At 35.0% G+C, this 27,751-nt stretch overlaps 3 protein-coding genes across 3 annotated transcripts; all 3 read right to left on the reverse strand.

Annotated features, from left to right (window-relative positions):
- On the reverse strand, window positions 1–10,921 carry LOC132614258 (magnesium-chelatase subunit ChlD, chloroplastic). Its single transcript, XM_060328672.1, has 15 exons — window positions 10,556–10,921; window positions 7,717–7,895; window positions 7,086–7,170; window positions 6,688–7,004; window positions 6,292–6,415; window positions 5,847–5,939; window positions 5,316–5,411; window positions 4,049–4,216; window positions 3,682–3,879; window positions 3,363–3,518; window positions 2,419–2,526; window positions 1,349–1,483; window positions 1,092–1,250; window positions 256–376; window positions 1–173 (listed from the first exon to the last, which is right to left on the reverse strand). Exons 1-15 carry the CDS (start codon window positions 10,823–10,825, stop codon window positions 88–90), a joined length of 2,295 nt encoding a protein of 764 aa, XP_060184655.1. The 5' UTR covers window positions 10,826–10,921; the 3' UTR covers window positions 1–87.
- A 953-nt stretch (window positions 10,922–11,874) lies between these two features.
- On the reverse strand, window positions 11,875–13,053 carry LOC132613435 (uncharacterized). Its single transcript, XM_060327457.1, has 2 exons — window positions 12,801–13,053; window positions 11,875–12,695 (listed from the first exon to the last, which is right to left on the reverse strand). The coding sequence occupies exons 1-2, from the start codon at window positions 13,051–13,053 to the stop codon at window positions 11,875–11,877; spliced, it is 1,074 nt and encodes a 357-aa protein (XP_060183440.1).
- Window positions 13,054–18,202: 5,149 nt separating this feature from the next.
- Window positions 18,203–27,751, reverse strand: LOC132614548 (uncharacterized). Its single transcript, XM_060329017.1, has 10 exons — window positions 27,337–27,751; window positions 24,478–24,575; window positions 24,351–24,396; window positions 24,090–24,172; window positions 23,903–23,967; window positions 21,823–21,884; window positions 20,456–20,515; window positions 20,224–20,256; window positions 18,543–18,608; window positions 18,203–18,466 (listed from the first exon to the last, which is right to left on the reverse strand). Exons 1-10 carry the CDS (start codon window positions 27,697–27,699, stop codon window positions 18,419–18,421), a joined length of 924 nt encoding a protein of 307 aa, XP_060185000.1. The 5' UTR covers window positions 27,700–27,751; the 3' UTR covers window positions 18,203–18,418.

The following is a 27,751-nucleotide window of genomic DNA, read 5'->3' on the forward strand; positions in this document are numbered from 1 at the left end:
TGAGAAATTTCAAGCATGCTCATATATTCCTCTCAATACTCTATTCTCAAAAACAACATTTACACTTAATTTTGATCAAGATTCAAGTCAAGATTCTTTTAATGTTGATAAAGCATCCTTTGTTGCTGCAGATATCACAGCATCTGAAGCATTTGGCAAATAATAGTACTTCCCTGGGGAAACAACAATTCAGAAATTTATCAGATATAGTAGCACTTGGAAGAAGTATATGAAACAAAACGAGTAACAACAAACCTTGAGCTACTCTTGCGATTTCTTTGGCAAAACCTGTAGAAACAAACTTATTTTCTGTATCTATAATGAGGAGAGACATTCCTGCTTTGTATATTTTACCAGCCACCTCGAGAATTTCATCCTACAAAAGCATTGCGATAGATCTTAAAAAATAATGATGCTCAAGAAAGCGTTCCTCTTAAAGAAAGGCGGATGGAACATAAGTTCAATGGATTTAACTGAACCCAACATTACAAAGCATCAATACCACAACTGCGTCTCAAAACCAAACAAGTTGGATGGGGTCGGTTATATGAATTCCCACTGGCCATTTGATATTAGGAAGCATTTCATATATATGTGAAAAATCACTAAAATTTAACAAATATTAAATTCTAAACCAGTAATTCTAAAAGCACAATGAGTTCAGTGATGCGAATCATAAAGGTTGAACTGATCAAGCTTAAAATCTGGATCCGCCTCTGTTCCGCTATATGCAGTGATTATGCTAAGGTGAGTTTTCTGAAGATGCTCCTTTGTACACAGGTAAAGATGATACTTTATGTCCATTTAATATAAATTTGGAGGAAATGGTTCTCAGTTCATTAACATGAAAATTCAGGTATGTAAAAAGACACTATAGCCAAGGCAATATGTTTCTGCCAACACGTCACCTTGACGTAAACATGAGGCAAGTCCTGTAGCCTTTAGAACCATGAAAAGCCATTTATCTTGTGTGGCAACTCTGAGGTATAGGGGTAACTTGAAGTAGGCGTTTCTAATTTCAAGTCAAAATGAGCAATTTTATTTCAAGTAGGGTACCAAAGAATTTAAAGAAAGTCAATTTGGTTATTTACCTTCAGCTCTTGAGCAGAAGGCCTGGGTACATCAGAAGTATCAGCTTCAGGATCATTGGATCTTTTAAGGGATATATTAGCTCTACCATCCGTAATTGCAACAATCATGATACGTCCAACATCACCACTCTTTTCTGCATTCATCCCAACTCTAACGGCCTGAAAAAGGTTGGCTCAAACAATCACATAACAGAAACAAAATTGAAGAAAAAGTCCGATATCATCCGCAGCACTAGAAATTGATCCAATTCACATACTGTTGTAAGCCCATGAGCAAGGGGAGAACCCCCACCACAGGGAAGTTTTTCAAGACGATTTCTTGCCATCGATATTGACCTAGAAGGAGGCAACAAAACTTCAGCAGCATCTCCTCGGAAGGGAATGATACAGACCTGTTTCAAAGTTTATCATTGAAAGTTAAGAAATTTCATATGGTCTCCCCAGATAATCCATGCCGAGGAGACAAGCTCATAGTTAGATACGATCAGCTGGAAATTAACCAATAGGAAAAGAAAGAGATTGAGAAAAGGATGAAATCAATGAACTGTAGTCATAAAGAATCTGAAAAGGAGAATATCTGATAAGTAGTTGACTTAAGGAACTTTTACTTAGTTTAGAAAACTAAAGCAACCGCTTCAGGTATATGCAGCAAGTGCATATCTGAAAAAATCACTGAATGGAAAGAGCATGAGATTTACTTTACTACTATAGTCTTTTACAAGCTGGCTGTTTCAGATCACTCACTAACTGTTTTCCATCTTCATAACACTCTTACTTTTTTGATTTGCAAGTGAAATATAACACCAAGGACTTATTACTGACTAAACTATTCAGGGCTCAGACCGTTATGAAGTAGAAAGAAATGCTTAACCCTCTTCTATGGGAATTTTATCTAGCTTCTGAGGTGATTAGTTTATAAAACATGAATTCTATGTTAAGCAATTCCAACTGATTCAGGTTAGACCCAGAAAGAGTACTCCTGTTCAAATATAATAAACACCTGCATGATAATTCTAACCTGTTCAAACATAACAAACTCCTACAGGATAATTCTAAGGATAACAGCTGAAGTTGACTGTGGAAAATGAGCATGATTCATCTTGCGGTTCATCTATTTGTTTCTCAAGGGATCTAATTTTTCCGTCCATGATCCAATTAAGAGCCCCCACTCTCACCTCAATATATGTTAGTTTTCTATATTAGGACCCAAGGCAGCGAAAGGACAGAAAAAGACTTGATTTTAGAAATGGATATAGTAGTAAAATTTGGGGCAAATATCACATTCAGTGACAACAGCAAACAAATGCTTCTATGACTGAAAGTTGACCTGATCTCTGCTTGTATAACTCTCTGCAAGTAGTTTAAGTGCTGCTCCTTTGGCATTCTGCATTCTATTCAATGCCATACTCCCACTAGCGTCGACTACGAATATCACCTGAAAGGCACAAATTCATAGAGAGCGGGATTAAGTCAATACTTGTCTACTTGTGTTATGTCCTTCAGTAGAAATCTCAAATATCATAACCGTGGTTCTCGATATACCATTTGCTAATTAACCAAATTGCTATCAAATATTCAAATTTATATAACAGCTAAGGTAACAAAGGCTAGCTTTAAGCTAAGTTACTCGGACTCGCCTACAATGTCATCGGGTGCATGTCGGATCCTTCAAAAGTAGTGTATTTTTGGAGGATCCGACACGGGTGCGGCAACACTTTCGAAGAGTCCGAGAAACTTAGGCTTTGAGTAGTATAGTTAGAATTGAAGCTTCTACCCATACTCTGATCAATTTGAAGATCTGCAAGTTTGAATGAACAATATCAAATTCATAACCATGATTCTCAACGTATATCATTTGCTCATTTACCACAAGTTATAAACTTATAAGTCAAATAATAAACTTAAAATATCAATTACGATAGCACAGGCCAGATTTAAGAAGCTAGTTTGAATAGAAGCTTCTATCCATAATGTGATTGAAGTTTCCAAGATCTGCAAGTTTCAATGAACAATATCAAGTGCGAATTTACTATATGTTCCATTATGCCAATCTCTTGCTTCTTTTTCATGGCATCAGCCTATCAGATGAAAGACCTAGTTTTGTGCATTAAGAAATAATAAGAATTATAAAGAATGTTTATTTTATTCGTTGCTTATCAAAAAATAATTATAAAGAATGTTGACATATAAGTACCTTAACAAGAACATAGCTGCAAAAGACCAGATGTAAACTTCAAGGAGGTAAATTTTTTTAAAAAAAATTAACTTTACCAGAGCTCCTGCTTTGCGTGCCATTCTTTTGGCTCTCATGTCAGTTTTCTCTACATAAACCTTCCGAGTTTTTTGGAGGTCCTTTGCTCTTCGTAACTTCTGATATGGCGCAGCTGCTCTTAGAGTTGCATCAACTGCCAATCTCTTCACTGGACCCTGTCTAGGTCAAACATCCTTGTTAGAAAAGACAATCAAACACTAGTTTGATATATGATAAATTGTTTGGTGTTTACTGTAACCATTAATTTGATCAATTCTGCAAGGGAAATCAATAAGCCAAAGAAACTAATAGGCATAATAAAGGAAAAGAACCAGTAACCTTTGGAAGCATCGGCTTTATATATCGACCTCTATCTTCAGAGAAGATCACATTCTTTGCTCGTCCAGCCTTTCCTTTGCGCCTTTGTGCTTGTTGTGCAAAGAAGAGAAGCTTTTCATCCACCAAACCACCTTCCGCATCAAAAATAAACTCGTCAGGTACTTGCGGTTGCTGCTCGTTTTCCTCATCTTTCTCATCCTGTTAACAAATTAAAAGGTCTGGTCAAAGAGATCAATCATTTCCCTTCCCTTCCCTCCCAGCTTCTTGTTGGTTGGGGCAGAAAGGAGCAAATGAACCCCCCAACCCCAACCCTCCAAAAGAGAAAATAGAGAGAGAGCCGAGAGAAAAAAATTCCTTGTCAACAAACCTCTTGATTTTCTTCTTCTTCTTCTTCTTCTTCTTTGTCTTCTTCTTCATTCTGCTCTTCTGAAGAATCTTGATTTTGGGGAGGCGGAGGGGGAGGAGGTGGCTGCTGGTTTTGCTGGTCTGGTGGGTTTTCCATTATAATCGAACGTGGGAGGATGACTAGCTCTACCTGCATCACTGGATTTATTAGCATATATATGCCGAATCGCTTGCCAAGGAAAAAGACTTCTGGATTGATGAGCAAAGCGCAAAAACAGACTAACAAATGCAACCTTACTGAGATGCATGATGTGGAAGCAAAGCTGCCTAAGGGTAAGGATTATTAGTATACATATTGAAATGAGATGGGATGCTTATTACCAATATCAGACATCATCCAAGAAACATGTTAGAAATTTGATTCCACTATGTTGTGCCTTCAGCTACCTTAATTCCACAACCAATTAATATAAGGGAGAGGGTCTCATCCAATCTGGTATTTAACACCGGTGGTCCCAGATGACACAAGGTTATGAAATAAATACAACAATCCAACTCCTTTCCAAATACTGAAAGCACACTGTATCAAATCATGCACTGTTGATGAAGACAATGTAGCACAGAGCTTTATACTTAGAACCCTTTTAAAAATAAAAAAAGGTCATAGCGAGTTCAAGGAAAATCATCTTTCTAACCTCCTCAAAATTTTATATGCAGAAATTTAAATGCAGCAAGGAACTTCTTTTTCCAAAAGAATCTTGTATCTCTACCAGAATCAATGCTATGAGCCCCATCGACTAAATAGTTCAGCAACAATAAGGGCTCAACCCTTGATAATAAGGATATGGATGATTTATGCAACAGATAATAATATCATCAACTGAAGCCCTCAAAATCAAAATAACAAAACCAAGATATCCAGAAGGAATGGAGAAATCAACAAGGTCAACTGCTACTCTTTTCTTAATTTCAAAAAAAGAAAATTAATTAATAATAATGCCTCAAGTTGATGATAAACATTATGTTATGCTCTCCAAATAGCATCGATTTAAGAACAAGAAACACCAAGAGACGGGCAGAGAATGGAACAAGCATGTCTGTGTGAATTTTCTGCCAAGGATTGGTGTGCGAAGCCAGATATACAATATCACAATTCAGACAACAAAGAATTGACCGAAGCAATACTGTACCATAATACAACATTCAATGAATAAAATAAAGAACGGTTATTTAATTATGTAACAGTTTGAGAATACGACTAAGGAAACACCAAACCAGCAAATACGTACAGCTTTTTTCAGGTCATCAACAGATACTCTTTCACGTCCATCGATGGCAGCTAAGCATTTGGCTACACGAGCAGCATATAGTTCAGCTCGGTGCCCCTGTTATTTGAATAAAATGATAATAGAATAAGTATGCCTTTACGTTAGATCAACATAAAGAATTCCATCAGCAGCAATATTAAATGAAATAGCCCTACCATCTTCTTTTCTAACTTCAAGTCAATAAAGTTTTTTGTCAAATATAAGGTGGCATCTTTAGTCAGTTTGAGATAGTGTGAATCAAGATCAGGTTGCACTTGATAGACTTCTACATGGAAAACTCAAATTCGTTGCATACTAGGGTTTTTCTTTAATATTACATTTTATGCTCTATTCTGCAAGGACTTTGAAGAACCCTCTCAACTTAGGATGTCAATAATAGGAGTCTTTCTGTGTAGGACGGATTACTTTGATCTAATGAAAGCTATTCCCAAGACTTAAGCTTCAGCGTAGAGCACTTCAACAGCAATTGAGGAGGATTTCAATATTAAATACCTGACAGCCACCACGGATGGCTTCCATGACCAGGTATTTCAGTTGATCTCTACTGATTGTGACATCCTTTAGATACTCCCTTGCCAAAATTATCTGCAGAAGAGCTATCAGATCATTGGTTGACTAATAGAAACAGGGCAAGTTAAAGTAACAAAATCATGTGAGCAGTAATATTAATTCATGAATTAAGAAAAATGACAGGTAATAGAAGTTTTCTAAACGCTTATAGGAATTTATGCATACATAAACTGCTCTACCCCAAAAGGCTGGACAGTGTAATGAAACAACTCCCTCAATAAAGCATAAATAATTAAATACCAGTATTCACTCAACAGACATCTATCTTTTACTTGGTTTCTACGAAGTGAGCATATCATGATAATATTCTGAAGCCACTTAATGATCAATGATCTAGAGTATATGTTTTCTATTCAGCACACAATACCTGTGTTTTTCCACTGTCTGTTTCTTCATCCACCATTTTAAAAACTTCGTTGCTACACTCCTGAAAACGCGTTGCTATGTCAACAGCTGCAACACGATCTTCAAAGCTCATTGGGAGATCTGCACTGCAGTACAATTCTATGATTATTAATTGAAGAAGACAACTGTACCTCTAACGGCAGGTTAAAATAGGACATGAAGCATAAGGATCATATGCACCTTAGCAAATGCCGGAACCCAGAAATAAGAGTTCACTGAGATTGAAACAAAATGGTAAAAGCTAAAAAGATCAGGTTCAGGTATATTTATACCTAGCCAGTAGCCATTGGATTATTCACCAAACATAGAAGTATCCTGAAAAGGTTTTTGCATAGTTATTTGAAAGGCTATTTTGTACCTTAAATTAATGGCTATACGGTCCAGCAGATGTTCACGAACTGCACCTTCTTCGGGGTTATATGTAGCAATTAGTAGTGGTTTGCATGGATGGCAAAAGCTGATTCCTTCTCTTTCTACAGTATTGACTCCCTCAGTCAATACATTAAGAAGTAGGTTACTTATACCTTCATCTAGTAGGTTGATCTCATCAACATATAGAACTCCTCGATGAGCTTCTGCAAGGAGGCCTGGTTGAAAGACAGTGGTTCCAGATTTCACGGACTCCTCAACATCAACAGATCCAATCAATCTATCTTCTGTGACACCAAGCGGAATCTACAATACACGTGTATGTTGGAAAATGTAAATGAGAAAAGAACCATCTCTACCTTGGAAAAGTATCTAGTGCACAATTACCTGAACAAATGGAGATTTAACTATTTGGGTCTTGAAATTTCCGTCAGAGTCATATTCTACCCTTTTAGCAAGCCCGTCTTCCCACCTGAAGGCTATCAACTATGTTTACTGTTCGCCAAGTAAATAAAACCAAAGACAATTCTAAGCCTAAAAAGCTAGAAATAATCTGGACATCTGAAGTTTTCCCATAGGAATTGTGATTTGTAGAGAAACGTTAAATGAGCTAGGGTGCAAGAACTAGCTACTATTAAACAGTAGGTTTCAACTTATATGATATCAAACAAAAAGAAATTTGATTCCAATGTTAAGGTTGAGTACAGATGCAAGCCAGAACGGCAGATGCAATCCTGCTCCAAAACACATAAACTCACCACCTCTTCATGTAAGAACATTCCTTCAGCAACAACTTTTGAGAAAGCAAAGCAGCTTGGTATATAAGCTAATAGAATATGCGATAAAACTTCAGAGCAAACTAGTTGAACATAAATTTGAAATAAACTAACTTTCAAGAGCCATGTCTTGAAGTTCTCTTAGTATCTCTTTTACTTCCAATGTCATTTCAAGAGTTCTATGTCATGCCATTTCAAAAGCTATCTTCAATACATAATTAATTAAAATTCAGTAAGCTTACTCTTCGGGACAGTTAGGATCAGCATTGGCCATTGATCCAACAACTACTTCAATTGGTGGCAGAATAGCATGCAACCCACGTGCCATCACAGTTTTCGCTGTTCCACGCTTCCCAGATATTGCAATTCCTCCGATCTCACGGTCAATGGCCCCAAGTAAAAGAGCCGTTTTAATAGCATCCTGCACAAAGTTGGTCCCAAAATAGACATGTTGATGAAAAACTAACTATTATGCATTTAAACATCAAAAAGAGCATTGAATACAAAGTCAACAAATATTGCATAGTGCAAAGCATTAAAAGTGTACGCCTTCCATAGACTATAACATGTGGGGAGAGCATAAAAGTTGACTGAACAAAAGCGAATTTTGGTTGAGAGCCGTGATCAAAATCAGTTCTTAGCATCAGAGCTGTTCCATTCAACTGCTTCCTCCCCACTTCTGCATAAGAAAACATCATTCTCCCCCTACATTTTGCCATTTCGAACGAAACTGACAAACTCTGCCATATCTCACCCTTGCCAGTACCAAGAAACTCATTAATCAGTCGATCAACTATGCCTCAATCCCAAACTAGTTGAGCCGGCTACATGAATCCTCTATATTGATTCCTCTCTAGACACATTTCCTTCCCAATACTATATAGATGTTCCTTTAACAAATTCAGAGTTTCTCTAGATTCACATTATTCCGCATATTGATACACAAATCTCTTACCGCACTAATGAAAACAAAAGTTACTCCAGTGACACTTGAATGTTCAACAACAACAACATACCCAATGTAATCCCACAAGTGGGGTCTGGGGAGGGTAAGATGTGCGCAGACCTTATCTCTACCTTTGTGGGGTAGAGAGGTTGTTTCCGATAGACCCTCGTCTCAAAGGAAGCAATCCAAACGGTAATGAAAGGAAAATAATAACAACAAAAGGCAGACACACAAAGCAAATAAAGCAACAGTAGTAGTAAGAAATGGAGAATACGTACGATACTACGTGAATACTAAAGATATAGTACTAAGCTACTAAGATTAAGACACTACTCGGCTACCTGCTACTCCAGTATAAAAAATACTACCAAGATTACGACACTACTCGGCTACCTACTACTCTTCTACCCTAGTCCTCGACCTCCATACCTTCCTACCTACAACTTGAATGTTCAATTCCCAAAAAGTCACCATGCGTCATTTCATAAATTTAGACAGACTCAAATAATTAACCAACTCGGTCACAAAATTCACTAAGGCAAAAATCACTTTGACTGAAGTTACAAGAGCTTTAAGCGTTAAATCAATAACTTTAGGAAGGTTACAACTTACAAACAAGGATTGATCCTTTAGAGATATCCATTGTGGCAAATTGGTATTTATGTGGCTTCAAAACAAGCCCCACACTGGTAAATTTCTCTACAACATTAAGATTTATGGTTCTTGAAGTAGCATTTGCACTAGCAAGTTTGATGGGAGATGTAGATAAACAATTACTAGAAGTCACTACAAAGCATTAGAAGCTTATGGAATAACGCATTCGATTAGTATTTACACGGATAACACCAAAGGCGAATCCAAAATTTATACTTAATAGGTTCAGCCTTAAGATTCTTAGCTGAACCCGTTGTACTTCTAAGATTATCGGTACAGAATTCAATATCTGTTGAAATTTTAGTAGTTTTTCACCTATTCTATTAAAACCTGTAGCCAATAACTACATCTTGCACTAAGCTTATTCTATTAATACGTCGAGGGCACCTAGATGTTAATCTTTGACGTTCATTAAGCAACATTTGCACCAGTTAGTTGTGATGGAAAGATTTAGATAGACAATTAGTACTACAAGTCACTAAAAAGCATTAGAAGCATATGGAATAACACATTTGCTTAGTATTTACACGGATAACAACAAAAGTGAATCCAAGATTTAAACTTGATAGTTCAACCTTACAGTTAACTAATTGTACTTTTAATATTATGGCTCAAAACTAAATATTTGGTGAAACTTTAGTAGTTTGCAAGTATTCGGTTGAACCCGTAGCTAATACACTACAAGTCTACAACAACAAATAGTACTACTGCTACACGTCAGTCCCAAACAAGGTGGATCAGCTATATGAATCCCTACTGCTTCATTTACGCTCATTTCATATCATCTTGCACTAAATTTATTCTATTAACATGCCTAAGTCACAGCAAACTATTACTCCCTTTGTCCCAAAATAAGTGTCGTTTTAGCAAAAAATAACAGCCGCTTTAGGAATTCAACAAAAAAAAAATTAGTAATTGTTTCCAACTACACCCTTATATTAAAGAATTACTTCTTCTCAATAGTCCTCAATTCTCGACAAATATCTACTCCCTCTGTCCCACTTTATGTGACACACTTTCCTTTTTAGTCTGTCCAAAAAAAATGATACTATTCTATATTTAGAAATAATTTAACTTAAAACTTTCCCATTTACCCTTAATAAAATGATTTACAGCTACACAAATATCTATGGCTTGTTTTAGACCACGAGTTTCAAAAGTCCTACTTTTTTCCTTAATTGAGACGGAGGGAGTAATAAATAGGGGTAATTTAGTAAACTATATATTGTATTTATTGATTTCTTAATGGGCGTGAAATGAGCTAAAGCAACACTTTTTTTTATGAGTCCGTACAGCATAAACCCCGCTCCTAGCCCGCAAACCACACAGGAGAGATAACCAGCACTAGGCAAGCCCGACCCAGAAGGCAAATCACCTACTGTTTGTAGATAGGGGAGCTAAAGCGACACTTATTTTGGGATGGGGGGGAGTAATACAATTAAGTATCAAACAGTTAAAGATTAGAGGAAATGTAAGTATACCTGTCCAACAACAGCAGCCAAAGGAAAATACTGTCTACCAAAAGAAGCATTCTTTTGTTTCTTTTCTTGAACTTCTACTGCAACAGCTCCATTAGGTGAATCAATAGTTGCAGTTGCATTTATTCTAAGGCCAAATCTTAGTTTATTTCTCCTTGTAAAACAAGTTGAAGATAGAATTGGACATGGTTTTAAATATGTAAAGAATGTTGAAGATTGTGAACTAGATAAAGATGTGTATGTTAGAGTTGAAGTTGAAGAAGAAAATCCCATTTTTTATAGCTTTGAAGAATTTTCTTTAACTGAATTTTGAAGAAGAAGAAGAGTTGAGTGATAGTGTTTGTTCTCTACTTTTGAGTTTCTGTTATCTATTTTTCTATCTTGTTGGATTTTCTTTTCTTTTTCTATTATTTTATTTTTCAGTCTAATTTTTCTAGTTGTTGACACGTAAGCAGATTGGATGGGGTCGGGTCGGGTCGAGCTGTTGCGGGTTAATATGTCCAATAATAAAAAGGATATGGGGGCGGGACGAATTGATTAAATGACACTCTACAAAATATAACAGATTGTCTATGTGTTGTGTCAGAAATGCCCATACATACGGAGGGTCATATGAGGGTCATATACATCTACTCCCTCCGTTTCAATTTATGTGAATCTTTTCGGAGTATGAGGGTCAAATTTTATTACTTTGATCTTAAATTTTGATATAGATTTTTCAAGTTTGTAATAATAAAATTTATATATTTAGAAACTACATTAAAAGTACTATACGTCATGATAATTTATAATTAAAATAATTTAGAAAAAACATAAGGAAAGCGTGGTCAAAGAGCCACCTCGTAGACTCTCCAAATAATAAAGGGTTCACATAAATTGAAACAGAGGGAGTATTATTTTTGTAAAGACCACTTTTAACTAATTTCCTCTAGGGCCAGCTAAAAGATGATGAAAAGAAAATGAAAATGGGTGGGTTCGGGTTAAACGGGTGGGTTTCTAAAAAAATCAACAACAACAATAACAACATACCCAGTGTAGTCTCACATAGTGGGGTCTGGGGAGCGTAAGATGTATGCTGGCCTTACCTCTACCTTTATAGGGTAGAGAGGCTGTTTCCGATAGATCTCAGCTAAATAGAACATAGTCAAATGCAGAAATGTAAGAGAAATAAGACAGCAAAATATGAAGATAACAAACAAAGGTAACACAGTCATACACACATAAGGATAATGATCTACGCGGTACCAAAATAAAAATATAACTACTAATAAAGAGAACAAGAAGAGATGGAAAGGCTCAGTGCAACGAAAATCAACTACCTACTAACCTTCTATCCTAATTCTCGACCTCCAAATCTTCCTATCTAAGGTCATGTCCTCCGTCAACTGAAGTTGTGCCATGTCCTGTCTAATCACCTCCCTCCAGTTCTTCTTCGTTCTACCTCTATCTCTCCTAACTCCTGCGACCGCCAATCTCTCGCACCTCCTAACTGGTGCATCATCGCTCCTCCTCTTCACATGCCCGAACCATCTCAGTCTCACTTCCATCATCTTGTTCGCCACAGACACCACCCCAACCTTGTCCTGTATATCTTCATTCCTAATCATATCCCTCCTAGTATGACCACACATCCATCTGAGCATTCGCATCTCCGCTACCTTCATCTTCTGGACGTGAACGTTCTTGACAGGCCAACATTCTGCCCCATACAATAAAGATGGTCTAACCACCACTTTGTAGAACTTACCTTTCAGCCTAGGCGATAATTTCTTATCGCAAAGCACCCCAGAGGCGAGCCTCCATTTCATCCACTCTGCACCAATCCGATGTGCGACATCCTCGTCAATCTCCCCGTCCCCTTGTATTACGGACCCAAGATACTTGAAACTTTCTCTTTTGGGTATACCTTGCGCCTCGATCTTTACTTCCATATCTGACTCCTGCGTTACGCCACTGAACTTGCACTCCATGTACTCCGTCTTAGTCCTGCTCAACCTGAAGCCTTTCGATTCTAAAGTCGGTCTCCAATCTTCCAGCTTACCATTAACTCCACTACACGTCTCGTCAATCAAAACGATATCGTCTGCAAAAAGCATACACCACGGCACCTCTTCCTGAAGATTCTTCGTCAACTCGTCTATCACTAAGGCAAATAAAAACGGGCTAAGGGCTGATCCCTGGTGCAACCCCATCACGACCGGAAATGATTCTGAAGCACCACCCACTATCCTAACCCGAGTCTTGGCACCCTCGTACATGTCCTTAATTGCCCTGATGTAGGCCACAGGCACACCTCTAGACTCCAGACATCTCCAAAGGACCTCCCAAGGGACTTTATCATATGCCTTCTCCAAGTCAATAAACACCAAGTGTAAGTCTCTCTTTTTGTCCCTATACTGCTCCACCAATCTCCTGACAAGATGTATAGCTTCCGTAGTCGAGCGCCCTGGCATGAAACCAAACTGGTTCTCGAATATCGACACATCCCTCCTCATCCTCATCTCGACCACCCGCACCCAGACTTTCATGGTGTGACTTAGCAACTTGATACCCCTATAGTTATTGCAACTCTAAATATCTCCCTTGTGCTTGTACAACGGGACCATCGTACTCCACCTCCAGTCCTCTAAAAGAATCGGATATTTAAAATTGGGTGAATCATTTGGTACTAAGCTTGACATGTGTCCCTCCGTTAAAAATAAAAACAAATTTGTGTCAAAGTATAATGAGAAGAGTATATTTGAACTGAAAGTATAATGGAAGGGATATATTTAGACTGAAAGCATAACTAGGGATATATTTAAACTATTTCTAATAGTACATGGGAATATTTAACCCTTTTCTAATGAAAAAATTGTTATGTGGTTACCAATAATGAGGAGTTTAATATATTAGGTGAATCAACAGTAGCGGTTGCGTTTTTTCTAAGCCAAAATCTTAGTTTATTTCTTCTTGTGAAACAAGTTGAAGATAGAATTGGACATGGTTTCAAATATGTAAAGAACTAGACCGCACATGACGGTGCGCACACTTTGGATTATAGTGTATTTATGTGTATGTAGTTGTGTTTGGTAGTGATAATATATATATATTATATTACTAATAAACATACATAAGTTGGCACTGTTTTTATGCATATATATATACTATGTTCAAAACAAGATTAATATAACATTATAGTTTGTGCTCCGTATCCAAAACTTTATTATATTAGTGTTTGCTACGAATACAAAGTTGGCAAAAATTTATTAATATTTTTTAAAAGAGAAGGCTTATTTAAAAGGAAACTATTTTCCTCTCTTTGAGATAAAATAATAGCAATATTTAAGCATTAATTGATACTTTGAATTTTAATTCGATTAATTTAAAGGTATAAAATATTCTATTGTTAATGTATGTAGATTGGACCTAAACAATACTTATTATTTTTTATCAAATTCTGATTTGAATAATTCTAATTCAAATTATTAAATTAATCTTCCATGTTTAAAACGAAACAAAGTAGAAATTTAAACGAAGAACTACTATTTTTTAATTTTTGGTAAATATTCTTGGTTTAGCTCATTTTACTTGTCATGTTGTCTTTTGCACTGTTTTTTAAGAAAACGTCAATTAGAATTATAATTTGACTAATTTACCTTATTAATTATTTGACCTCCATTTAATATTATTTTTTCTTTTACGACATTAATCTCTTTTCACATTTATTAGAGTAAGAATAAAAATGAAAAAGTAATTAAATTCTATCTTATTTTAAAATATAAATATTTTAAGTATATTTATTTTAGTAAACATAACAAATAAATGCCATAGCAGAATAGCAAATATAACAGTTAAATATATAGATTAGATCTCAGGCTAATATAAGAAAAGAAAGGAAATTGTATGGTTTGGCTACTTAACCTTTTGAAGAAAAGCAATAATATGGCGTTCATGTTTTTTGCTGTACAATAATTTCATTTTCTCCCACTAATGAGTTGATATACATGTGGCAATGAATCTACCATTATTGACTTAATGGGGATACTTTGGGAATTACATGAATATTGTTTGATTTTTAATATGGGGTGCACTTTTTTTTTTAATATGGGGTCCACTTTTTTTTTTTTTGATATTGCTTAATTTTTTTAATATGGGGTTCACTTTTTTTTTTACATGAGTTTGGAGATGGTGGAGTCCTTTTTTTCCTTTTTTTTTAATATTGCTTGGTGTTTTTAGTATGGGGCCCACTTATTTTTTTTTTTTTTTATCTGTGACTGACGACGAAACATGAGTTAAACCCATGCGTCTATATAGTAGTAATGTTGAAGATTGTGAACTAGATAAAGATGTATATGTTAGAGTTGAAGTTGTAGAAGAAAATACCATTTTTTATAGCATTTGAAGTTTTCAAGAAATGAAGAAGAAGAAGAGTGAATGATAGTGTTTGTTCTGTACTTTGGAGTTTCTGTTATCTTTTTTCCTATCTTCTTTGATTTTCTATTTTTCTTTTTCTTTTTTTATATACTCCATCCATCTCATTTTAAGCAGGTTATTTAACTGACACAAAATTTAAAAAATAGAGGAACATAGAAAATTTATATGGCTAGAAATTATTATAAAAAAATAAATTTAAGATTAAATTATTAATAAATATAAAAAGGTGTCACTCTTTTTTGGAGTCCGGAGCCAAAATGGCATATTTTTACAGCAATTAGACCAAAATAGGCTGTCTTTTTTTTTTTATACCCAAATGGGTATTTCGTTGATCATTCAACGAAATACCCCAGTTACTGTTCATAGCAGCAACTCTTTTTTTTTTTTTTTTTTTTTTTTGCTATTTCGTGGATTGTTCCACGAAATAGCTTTTTTTTTAATTTTTTTTTGCATTTCGTGGAACAATCCACGAAATAGCTTCTTTTTTTTTTTTTAATTTCGTGAAAAAAATGATTTTTTTTTTTACATATCATGACACAATCCACGAAATAGATGTTTTTTTATTTTATTTCGTGAATAAAAAAAGAAATAGGAAATTATAATTTTTTTTTTTGTTTTTGCATTTCGTGTATTAAAAAACGAAATAGGATAAAAAATTTTCTAATTTCGTTCGTATAAAAAGGAAATTGGAAAATATATATATATATATATTATTTCGTGTATTAATGAAGGAAATTGATTTGTTTTTTTATTTTTTTTGCATTTCGTAATCTAATGAACGAAATAGGTTTTTTTTTTTTTTGTATTTAGTGAATAAAAAAACGAAATAGGAAATTATATACATATATATATATATATATATATATTTTGCATTTCATGTATTAAAAAACGAAATAGGAATATATATATATATATATATTTCATTCATGTACCAATGAAATAGGATGAATATATATATATATTTGTGTTTCATTTATAAAAACATTTATATATTCACGAAATAAAAAAAAATCTTATTTCGTTTTTTAATAAACGAAAAAAAAATTGTTGTAAAGTCAAGACATAACTTTATTTTAAATATAAATATAATTCTAAAAAATATAGGGAGAAAAACTAGTTGTAAAGTCGTCAAACTTTAGATGGTCATAACTTTGCGCTCGGACGTCCGATTTACGCGATTTTTTTTTTGATTTTGGGTATTTTTCCGAGATCTATGCACACAAACCGCCACAGCCGATTTTTAAAAAAACGCCTTTTATCACATTCAATTTCAATGTTTCCCCAAATTGGCATGAAATTTTCAGTTTTATTTACTTATAAGATGATGATACGCAATAGATTTCAACGTAAAAATCCAGGGATAATGTATCTGTGAATGTCAATTTCACTTCTGCGGTTTCAATTTTTGAAAATAAAGCTGACTAATTTTCTCGATATATAAAGTTGACTAAAATAACCTTACAGTTAAACACTAAGTTTTTTGAAAAATATATTTTAAAAAAATTAAAAAATGGCTTTTAATCAATTTGGAATATATATATATATAAGATCAATTTCAAAAATATATAAAAAAACTGTTTTTTTTTTTATATTTCGTGGATTGTTCCACGAAATGCAAAATAAAAAATAAAAAAAAACAGTTTTAAATTAAAAAATAAAACAGTTTCGTTAATATAAATAAAACTGTTATTTTTTTATTTTATTTTTGCATTTCGTGGAACAATCCACGAAATATTTCATTGGTACATGAATGAAATATATATATATATATATATATATATATATATATATATATATATATATATATATATTCCTATTTCATTTTTATATAAACGAAATGAAAATAAAATTATTTTCCTATTTCGTTTTTTAATACACGAAATGCAAAATATATATATATATGTATATAATTTCCTATTTCGTTTTTTTATTCACTAAATACAAAAAAAAAAAAAAAAAACCTATTTCGTTCATTAGATTACGAAATGCAAAAAAAATAAAAAAATAAATCAATTTCCTTCATTAATACACGAAATAATATATATATATATATATATATATATATATTCCAATTTCCTTTTTATACGAACGAAATTAGAAAAAAATTTATCCTATTTCGTTTTTTAATACACGAAATGCAAAAACAAAAAAAAAATTATAATTTCCTATTTCTTTTTTTATTCACGAAATAAAATAAAAAAACATCTATTTCGTGGATTGTGTCATGATATGTAAAAAAAAAATCATTTTTTTCACGAAATTAAAAAAAAAAAAAAAAAAAAAAAAAAAGCTATTTCGTGGATTGTTCCACGAAATGCAAAAAAAAATTAAAAAAAAAGCTATTTCGTGGAACAATCCACGAAATAGCAAAAAAAAAAAAAAAGAGTTGCTGCTATGAACAGTAACTGGGGTATTTCGTTGAATGATCAACGAAATACCCATTTGGGTATAAAAAAAAAAACAACAACAGCCTATTTTGGTCTAATTGCTGTAAAAATATGTCATTTTGGCTCCGGACTCCTCTTTTTTGACTGAGAGTATATATTTTTCAGTCTATTTTTTCTCTCGTTGTGTTGATCGCGGGTGACAGGTAAGCGGATTGGACCGGGTCGGGTCGAAGCATGAAGCAAGCTCTACTGCCCAATACGAATATGGGACCCGGTAATTGTAAGGAGGTCAAGAGTGGCCATAAATGTGCCACGTTTTCAAGTTGTAAGGGTTTTGGTTTCACTTGAGGAGATTATAATGATGGAATTATTATTTTTTGGGGGTAAATAAAAGATTTTATTACCAAAAGGGAAGTTAATTACAGAGCATTGGTGACTAAAAGTTGGACAAATGAGTGAATTATTTATATGATAATTAATGATGAGAGAATTGTTATGGGTGATTAATAATGAAGAAATCATAATTTATGAATTATTTACTTTAAAAGGACACTGTCGTAATATATGAATTATTTACATTAAAAGAACACGATCACCGTATTGCTAACACACGTGGTATTATAACGCATTCTATCCCAATAAAATAATATATAAAATTATATAGAAATTTAGGCATTAAAATAATACATAATTAGCACCTCTAACTTGTCCATAATTGTCAACTATACATTTAAACTTTAATGTATCTGCTCTTATCAGTATCTATACTATGATCTTTCACATGAAAGTGCAAGTAATATCATTGTTTGTTACGTACTTTTTGTCTTTCACATTAAACAAAGTGCAATTAAAAAAGAACAGAAGACTATATATCCATGCTCCATGTTGAAATATTGGGTCCGGTTGAACCCGTTGATAATAAGCTACATCTGCCATTGGGTATATCAAGGGACAAAAATAGGCTGTTTAACATATTAATGATCTAGGCATTAACTATTCACAAATGAAAATACAATACAAAAAGAATTTCCAAAAATGTCAAAACCTAAAGCAAGTCATATAATTAATCTCTTTCCCCCAACAAAGATTCAAGAAGAGCAGCCTCTTCTTCCTGCGAAATGAGACATCAATTAGAACATTCAGTAGTTGATAAATTTTATAAGTTAACTAAAGTATAATGTACATACCACTAAAGCATTAAATTCAGTCTCCTCGTCTATGGCGCTGATGATGGCCGGGTCTTCCAAGAGTTCCTGTTGCAGGAAAGTATATAGACATTGTAACATACATGCCAACTGGAAAAAGTTCAAGCTAAGAGAAAAGTGTACGATCAAGAAACAGTGGCAGCTATTAGGGGACAGAAATAAGTTGCCCCAAGAAACAAGGATATTTTTTTATATATATCATAAGCAGGAGTTTGATATGCCACTTTTACCACCATGCTGTTCAGCCAAGTACCCAACTATATTCCATACCGCTCAGGTGAGATAAAACCGAGACTGTTGATCTCATATATCTGCTATTGAACACTTTGCTTCATGGCACCTTTCTTCAGTAAAGCATGTGTCTTATCTAAGATTTCTCTACCTTCAACAAATGTATTCTGAGGGGTTGAGACAGCTTGTCTAGTACCTTCTTTAATCTATTAAGAGCACAATAGCAATAATAATCTTATATATATTTCTTACGAGACTAAATAAGTCTCTAACCTTTGATGTTTTCTGTTTCACCCTTCTTTGGACTTGATTGCTACACAAGGAGACAGTTTGGAATTCACATTGTTCCGGTGCTTCTGCAGAACACTTTCAACTATTTCCCACTGTTCCTTTTTGGATATTGTCCTTTACAACCATTCTTTCACCTTTCCTCTCTCTATTGGGTTAATTCTACTCCGCGAGTGGTGGTCTTCACTACCTCTTCTTCCCACTGTTCCTTTTCAGCTATTGTACTTTACAACCATTCTTTCACCTTTCCTCTCTCTATTGGGTTAAATTCTACTCCGTGAGTGGTGGTCTTCACTACCTCTTCTTTGTACAATTTTTAAATAGAAACTCACTGTTGGTAACCTCCCCCCCCCCCCCCCCCACCCCAACACACACACACACACCGTCTTAGCTTCTCTCTTCCTCTCCTTAAGAAGTTAAGAAAACAGAATGCTGCTCGATTGAATAGACATTGTAAGAACCTCTCTAACTGACACCCCAGTCACAATGCCACCAACGTCTTCCCTACATTTCTATTGTTTTAACAAAGTTTGTCCTTCAATTCGCAACTGCTTGTTGATCTATGTTGCTCGGACTCGGTGTCGAGTGTCGGATACGGGTACGGATCTAGAGGTCGGATTCGGCATAATCTAAATTTTAAGATTCGGGGGTACGGATCTAGGTACGGATACGGGTGCGGGGATTCGGCTAAAATAATTCAAAATTATAAGAAAAATAACTAAATCTATGCCTAGAAATAAAAAACAAAAATAATTTTTTGTAGTTATGTTCATTTACTTGAAACTCTTCTAGATACAATAAGTGTCCACTCTTCAAGAGCTCTCCGTTTCTTTCAATTTAGCCTCAAATTTTTTCTCAGATTGGTCCATGGATTTGGTCAAAGTATCCAATGTCGTTTGACCAGATCCGATACGAATCCGGTGTCAGTGTCGGTGTCGTGTCGTGTCGGACACGGGTATGGCAGCAAAAGTGAAGGGTCCGAGCAACATAGTTGTTGATAGAACTTTTTGTTGGAGCTAAGGGGGCTCTTTATCAGTGTGTGATGAAGCTCAAAATAAGTGTGAACATAAAATAACTCATATTTGTATTGTAGCAACAAATTGCTATTGAAAAGATATAAACAGGCCATGAGGGGAATGCTTACATCATCAGCAATCTGCAATTGACCATCTTTGTCCTGCAATATTAAGTAACGCAAAGATTTTCTTATAAAATTTCAAAAACAATGTGAAATAATATGCAAGTTATCAAATTAAAACAAGAGGAAATAACAAAAGATGAAACCAGCAAAGCATATTGGACATAATAAAAGATGAATTTGCTTTTTGAATGAGAGATGAATAGCCTCTATATACAACTGAGAGATGACTCTCTACCTTCACTGCGACAAAGAGAAGTGGGTCCGAAGGTGTATAAATCATATAGTGGGAACCATCCTGCGAAGAGAAAATCAATATCAATATACATGACATGACATTTTGGCAATGAACTTAAAATGAGGGACAAAAGATAACTTTTGAGCTGCTGAGGAATTCATTAAAAATCATGAACATTGACAATAAGAATCAGAACTGACTTGGAGGGGAAAAGCTAGAACATGGGAATTTACAAAATGCAAACAAAAAAAATCAAAAATTTAATGCAAAATAAATATTAACAACAGAGATATCTTATGGTTGTGTCAGGCCTAAAGATCAATCTTAGAAAGAGTACGGAGAGACAGATACTGCCTTTATCCATTTCAATGTATCTTCTTATTGAAAGAGAAGAAAAAAAAAACAGAGGTAAATGCTTCTTTGGACCCTCTGTTATATGCATTCTCTACTTTAGGGTGAAAATCATGAGACACCGGCGGTTCAAATCCTAGTAGAGACAAAAAAAGTTATGTGGTTTCTTTCCATCTAAATTAAGCCTCGGTGCACAAAGTTACTCGGGTCTTATACTGGTGGGAGGTAGCAAGTACTAGTTGGGCTAATCAATGTGCATGCAAGTTGACCCAAACACCATTGCTATCAAAAGAATAAAAGAAGACAAAATGGAGCTCTACACCCTGCCTCCTCTCCCTCTTGCCCCCACCCTCTTTCTCCCCTCTCTAACCAACCATCCCTCTCACCCCTGCGACACTATCAATCGACCACCCCCAATCTCTCTATTGCACAACCTGCCTTCCCTCTATACACCATTGACTGTCGCCCCCAAGTCCCTTTCTGCCTTCCCTCTTGACTCAACTTCCCCGCCCTCTCGACTCAACTGCCCCACCCTCTCGGTACCACCCCCAACCCTATCTGGCCAGCCCCTTTCTTCCTTAAGCTACAAGTTGAGTGAGGTAGCGCAGGTTGTAGGGGCATGTGTGGTTATACTGTTCTGCTTTTTCTATGTTCATTAAGGCTCGGTTTCTCAAAAATTAGTCAGTTGTATCAGCTTTTCTGAAAACACCAGAAAACAAAAAACAAAAAACGTATTTTAATCTTTAACGCCCTTAACATGGTTTAAAGTTCCCATTATCAATTTGAACAAAAGAGAAACTTCAAAAATTTTGAAGGTTCTTATGCAATCAGTTAATAGAGAACAAAATTAATTGAAGATAACATATAGCAAAGGGATTAAAATGGGAATAAAAAGGAGCAGTAGTTGTCTAGACACAGGTTGAAGTGCATAATTTAGACCAAGAGAACACGTTTTGTTCAATTATTATCCCAGCTTAATAATGAACATTTAATACAATGGACAATTGATAATTTACCATGTGGAAGCATGTAATTTCTATGCCTTCACTGGGCAAGCCATCTACATCCTCACCATCATCTGTAAGAGTGCGACAACCTTTAGTAACAATTGGATATTATCCAGAACAAAGATTTGAACTACAAAAGATACATTAGGTCATAAATAAATAAGCTTCCTTCTAACATAAATGAACCATACACCATCATGACAGATCCAGATAAGAATAGAAAAGAATTGATCAGGTGAAAGTCCACAATTCAACAATGGCTTGAAAAACCAAAAATTCACATGGACAAGATATTAGCGCACTTAGCATAGACTCTTCTTTTTAAGGATCAAAGTCAAGTTTAAACCCCTACTGCCTTCCGCACAATCTGCCACCCCCCAAAAAGAACTGGTAAACCCCACAAATTAGTAGGGGGGAAAAGGCCACAAAGAACTCAAGCCTTGAACTATGGTCCTTTGAATTCTGAAGACGTAAACTTTAGCTGTAAAAATCCATAGTTCCGCACATTTGGTTGGTTCTGCATCACATCCTGAAATACATTATTGTGCCACCTATACAGCATATAATGAACTATTTCAAGAAACACCTATAGAGTATTGTTGATCCAACATAGAACCTAAAGTCCTCCACTGGATCTTAAAAACTTCATAAGTGACAAGAAGTCATTACAAACATCTCATCTTGTACAAAAACAAAAATATAAATCCTCGTCTAAGTTAGACTACAAAGCATTGTTACAAAACGATAACAAACAAAAGAGAATATAATGGCCTAAGTTCTAAACCAACTAGGAAACATAGCTAATGAATCAGATCCGAATTTTAATAATCACTGTATGAACTGTTCTTTAAGCTACAGTAACATGTGAATTGTCCATGAGCAGCAACACTCTTTTTGTTCCCTTTATCAGATTTTATCTTGTAGGAGCATCACACGGCTGAAGGTTAACATTAGCATCTAAATCACTAAATTATAGTGCAAAGTCAACCACTAAGAATAATAATCGTCATGAGTGCACGTTGAAGATGCACCAGCAACTAACAACGACATCTATGTTATGTCATTGAGTTGTTAAGCCGTGCTTCATCTTCAATCCGAAGTTTAACAACTAACGCACAACTATGAATTTTGGATTGATTTAACCAAAATAAAAAAGTATCTGGCATGAATATAAATACATTTTATTCTAATATTTAACATAGAGAAAAGGTCGGAACAGCTTCAGCAATACTACCTCCGGTCCATTTCAATATTGTTTACAGTTTTGACACACCCATTAAGAAAACCATTTAATAGCATTAACTATAGGATGACTTGACCAAGTACCCATCAAATTACTCTTTATCTATCCTAAGGCCTTTAAAATCATTTATTAGTTCTACAGAGTGGTGACCGACTATGTTGTATCGGGCGGAGTGTTGGCCTGTCAAGAACTCTCACGTCACAAAAGATGAGAGTCACGGAAATGAGGATGCTGCGATGGATGTGTGGGCAGACTAGGAGTGATAGGATTAGAAATGAAGATATCAGGGACAAGGTGGGAGTGGCCTCAGTGGAGGACAAGATGCGGGAAGCGAGACTGAGATGGTTCGGGCATGTCAAGAGAAGATGCACGGATGCCACAGTACGGAGGTGTGAGAGGTTGGCGGTGTATGGTTTCAGGAGAGGTAGAAGTAGGCCGAAGAAGTATTGCGGAGAGGTGATTAGACATGACATGGCACAATTGCAGCTTAGAAGGCTAGTAGGTATTAGAGCGTTGTCTCAGTTGTCCTTCCATATTAGTAGTCGTAGTCTTTCTCTTATAGTTTCATGTCCTTTGATTACATGTACTATCTGTTGTTTCTCCTACTTTGATTATCTTACTGATTTTTTTTACTACACTCTACCTTTCCCAGACCTCGTGGGATTACATTGGGTATGTTGTTGTTGTAGAGTAGCTGAAGATTTGGGGAAAAATTAATGTCTTCTTGGTTTCCTAAAACGACACTGTGGACCAAATTTTAAAGTTTAAAACAAATTTAAATTGGACCGGAGATAGTAACGATATTGAGTGCAGTAACACGCAGCTTTATGAAGACAAGAACATTGCCTGTTTTAAATTCAAATATGTCATCCTCTGTGTAGCAACATCCTCCTCGTGCTGTGTAACAGAATCTGATAAAAATAGCGAGATGACATCAGAACACATAAAAGTATAATCAGAATTTGATACATGCCAGGAAGATAATTGAAATAAAAGAACAACCAGGCTTGAGAAGAAGTTCTAGAGATTGTACCCGCTGTACACCAGATGCATGTGTATCTTAGCTAAAGCATAGGCTGCAGTGGGTAGGATAGCTTCAACTTCTTCATCACTTACCTACAAAACAGCATATAAAATCAAATGGAAGGAAGCAGGTTAGGTGCAAGATTAGTATATATTAAATCCATTTAAATACTAATCATTTGTCAAGAAAGTGAAATGAGATAGACAATCAAGATTCTTTCTAGCATGTCACCAAAAACACAACAGAAATTCAAGTTTAGTTCAGACATACAGCAGCCCACCCCTCAACATTTGTGCTCTTTAAGATCTGAACAGGCCTGCAGAGACAAAAACTTCTATTTAATGTACCGCCAGAAAAAAGGAAAAGATATCAAATGATAACTACAAACCTCACTTACATATCAACAGGACAGAGTAATAGACATTCTTCTCCTCGTGTACTTCTAAAAACCCTCCTGATTACACATTCCAGTGGGAAATTGTTGGTAGAATCAACCTGTTGCTAAGCCCGTTAGATAACTAAATTGTCGGAGACAAAGAGAAAGATTACTGCAGAAGAAAATACACTAGCACATGCACTAATTGTGAGGTGACTAAGGAAGTTGCTCGTAGAAGTCAAATTTAAGAAGATTATTTGCACCTATAAAAAGTCATCTTAGGTGGTTGCATATAGTGAATTAGGAGATAACAGGCGTTGTTATGTGTCCACAAAAACACTTTCAACTTCCGGGAAATTAAAAACCAAGTACTGGTACACATGCATTTTCTCCTCCTTTTGTAAGAAGCTACTACATTCTGTCAGTAACTGAACCTGGACCTCAGAAGAGATGAGTTGTTTTAAATGTAATACTGTCCTAGCTAGAGCACTCCACTAAACCTTTGTTAGATTGAAAATGGCCTGTCCAAACCTTTTCTTTTCTTACTTCAAAAGAAAAAATGAAAGGAAGACAAAAAAGAAAGACCTATAGAACTATCTTTTTGCTCCCTGACATCAGGTCTTTTTTCTCAATGAACTCTTGCATTCCTCAGACTGACATAGAAATGTGTTCCTTTTTTTTTTCTCTATATTGTATGTAATAATTACTTCTTGAAAAGGCCAGAATGCTAATTCCAGGATCCCAAAACTTATAAGTAAAAGATGTGGGAAATAGAACTAAAAAAAAAAATCCCAAATTCTCGATGCTGGCATTTACAGGGGAATTGCCTTCTTGTAACCTAGTTTATATTTTTTCTCTTCTCGACACCATTTTAAATCATTCAATAATAGATAATCCATATATGAGATGTTTTGCAGTTATATAGATAATCCATATATGAAATGTTTTGCGGTTAAACTAACTTTTGAGGAGGTTTATGTTTATCAGAAAGGCCCAGTATTGCATCGGTTAACAAACTAGTAACTGATTATTTAACGAATCTCTTCTATTCATGATTAGTGAATAGTTTTATCAGATTGACAATTGTAGCAGATCATTTCCCAAATAAGGCCAATTACTTGTCACTCAATTGGCGTGGAAACTTCAAGGTTTTGGTTCAATTCTCCAAGGCAGTAAGGCAGTGTAAGTGATACAAATAATCTTCAAAGTCACTCACTACTTGATTGCAGGTTTTTAAGTCCTAAAATTTGTACTTTAATTCTTCCCATCACTTAAAAGCATAAAAGCACAGACTGTTCATACTGCTAGCAGGTTGTTTTACCTTTTCGTCACACAACATAAACATATAGCACCATTTCTGCAGATTTTGTCTCTATCAGATACAATATTACAATGTCAAGTACTTCCGCATCCCAATTATATATTTAGTTATATATACTCAACAATGTAAATAATTTTTACATCAACGTTTTCAAACTGCTCCAACAGGATATCCTTTCTCTTTTCAAACTGATTTCAAGTTTTACCAACCAATTTTTTTTGTATAATCATCTGATATCCGCCACCTATTGGCTTGACTAATCCAGATTGCCTTTGCATAAAGCCCATTAGCTCCCCAACAGACTGCATTCTTAGGGCTTGAACCCGAGACCTCGAGTTAAGGGTGGAGCAATCTCATCCATCCCACCACACCCCTAAATAGTAGTTACCAACCCATGATAGTGCACACGTTTACCTGAAATTTACTTTTAATTGACCCGACTCTCAGCCCATAAAACTTGAAATCACCAATCCACATATACTATAATATCAATTTCAGATTAGCACCTCATCTACCTTTTCCAGCTCAACAGTTTAGCAGCTTAGCATACACATAAAAAACAATATTAGCAGTCAAAAAATATATTTACCTGAAATTTGCTTCTAAGCGACCTAACTGTCGTGCATAAAACTTACACTCCACATACTTTATACTATTATACAGTCAGACCTCTCTATAACGGCACCCGCATATAACAGAACCTCTCTAAAACGGCACCCGCATATAACAGCACCTCTCTATAACAACCAACTTTTTTCGGAACCGATTTTTTACGTAATATTTTACTTCTCTATACCAGCATTTCACCTATAACAGCAACAGCCAATAATAAGTGTACATATTTCGACCAAATATTTGATCATTTAATACACTATTACAATAAAAAAAATATTATATGAATATATCTATTTTGATCATTAAACGATTTTCCTTCGTTATACAAAGTGTGATTAAGCTTAGAATTTGGCAATTAAAAATGAAAATTAGATTTTATGCATCTTTTTTACCGATAACAGCAAAATATCATTTAAATGTCAATGCTCTTATAGGCTGAAAATTTTTGGATCCAACGATGCTGTTATAGAGAGGATTGACTATATAATGTTAATTAAAAAATTTAGCAGCTTAGCATACACATAAACAAAGGGAAACTTACTTAAATGTACCCTTCGGCCATTTACCAAACTTGGCCGAAGTGTACACTTCGTCTCTATAGATAGTGTATGGATATGTATAGCATATGTATATTTAGTATATTTTATACACTGTGTACATATACTGTAAACTAGTACTTTGATTATTCTATTTTATCTGTGTCACTTTCGTTATTTGCATTTTCATATCGCTTTGAATTTCTTAGCATTATCTGACCTCTTTCTATGCTTTTATTGAGCCGAGGGTCTTTTAGAAACAGCCGTCCTACCTTTGTAGGAGTAAGGTCTGCGTACACTCGCAGACCCCACGTTGTGGGATTTCACTGGGCTGTTGTTGTTGGTGTTGTTGTACATATACTGTAAACTAGATGACCGAAAAGTATTAGCAGTAAAAAAAGAACTTACAATTGTAGCAATACGTTTATTGGAAGCTATAAGAACTCTACCCTGGTCATCCAATACAAATCCAGCTGGTGGTTTAGGTAACGGTAAAGGATGGTAACTTTCAGATGACTGTTGTATCCCTTTTTCTTCAACTTCAACTTGTATTTCACCTTCAAAATTTGAAGGTTTCTTTTTCTTTTTAGTATTTGGTGATGTACGTTTTTTCACTGGTCCAGTTTGTTGCTTCGCTGCAAAGCAAGATAGTGATAATCTAAGTGCATTTTTACTGTAAGAAATTGGAATTGGAAATAGAGGGGTAATTTGGGAATTGAATGTTGATGAATTTGGGAAAATTGTTGAAGGAGAAGAGCAGAAGGAAGCCATTTGTTTTGCTGTTCTTATTCTTAGATAGGTGATAATGGAATGCTAAAAACAT

Source organism: Lycium barbarum, chromosome 10 (genome assembly GCF_019175385.1).
Source record: "Lycium barbarum isolate Lr01 chromosome 10, ASM1917538v2, whole genome shotgun sequence".
Taxonomy (NCBI): Eukaryota; Viridiplantae; Streptophyta; class Magnoliopsida; order Solanales; family Solanaceae; genus Lycium; species Lycium barbarum.

Excerpts from the sequence above, each read along its gene's own strand:
- LOC132614258 (XM_060328672.1), bottom strand. The coding sequence starts at position 10,825 with ATGGGATTTTCTTCTTCAACTTCAACTCTAACATACACATCTTTATCT. Across the intron at positions 3,519-3,681 it reads TAAAGCCGATGCTTCCAAAG|GGTCCAGTGAAGAGATTGGC; the intron begins GTTACTGGTTCT and ends TGACCTAGACAG. Across the intron at positions 377-1,091 it reads CTTCTGCTCAAGAGCTGAAG|GATGAAATTCTCGAGGTGGC; the intron begins GTAAATAACCAA and ends ATGCTTTTGTAG.
- LOC132613435 (XM_060327457.1), bottom strand. The coding sequence starts at position 13,053 with ATGAGGATGAGGAGGGATGTGTCGATATTCGAGAACCAGTTTGGTTTC. Across the intron at positions 12,696-12,800 it reads AATTAAGGACATGTACGAGG|TGATAGACGAGTTGACGAAG; the intron begins GTGCCAAGACTC and ends TATTTGCCTTAG.
- LOC132614548 (XM_060329017.1), bottom strand. The coding sequence starts at position 27,699 with ATGGCTTCCTTCTGCTCTTCTCCTTCAACAATTTTCCCAAATTCATCA. Across the intron at positions 24,397-24,477 it reads TTACTCTGTCCTGTTGATAT|GCCTGTTCAGATCTTAAAGA; the intron begins GTAAGTGAGGTT and ends TTGTCTCTGCAG. Across the intron at positions 23,968-24,089 it reads ATGCATCTGGTGTACAGCGG|ATTCTGTTACACAGCACGAG; the intron begins GTACAATCTCTA and ends TATTTTTATCAG.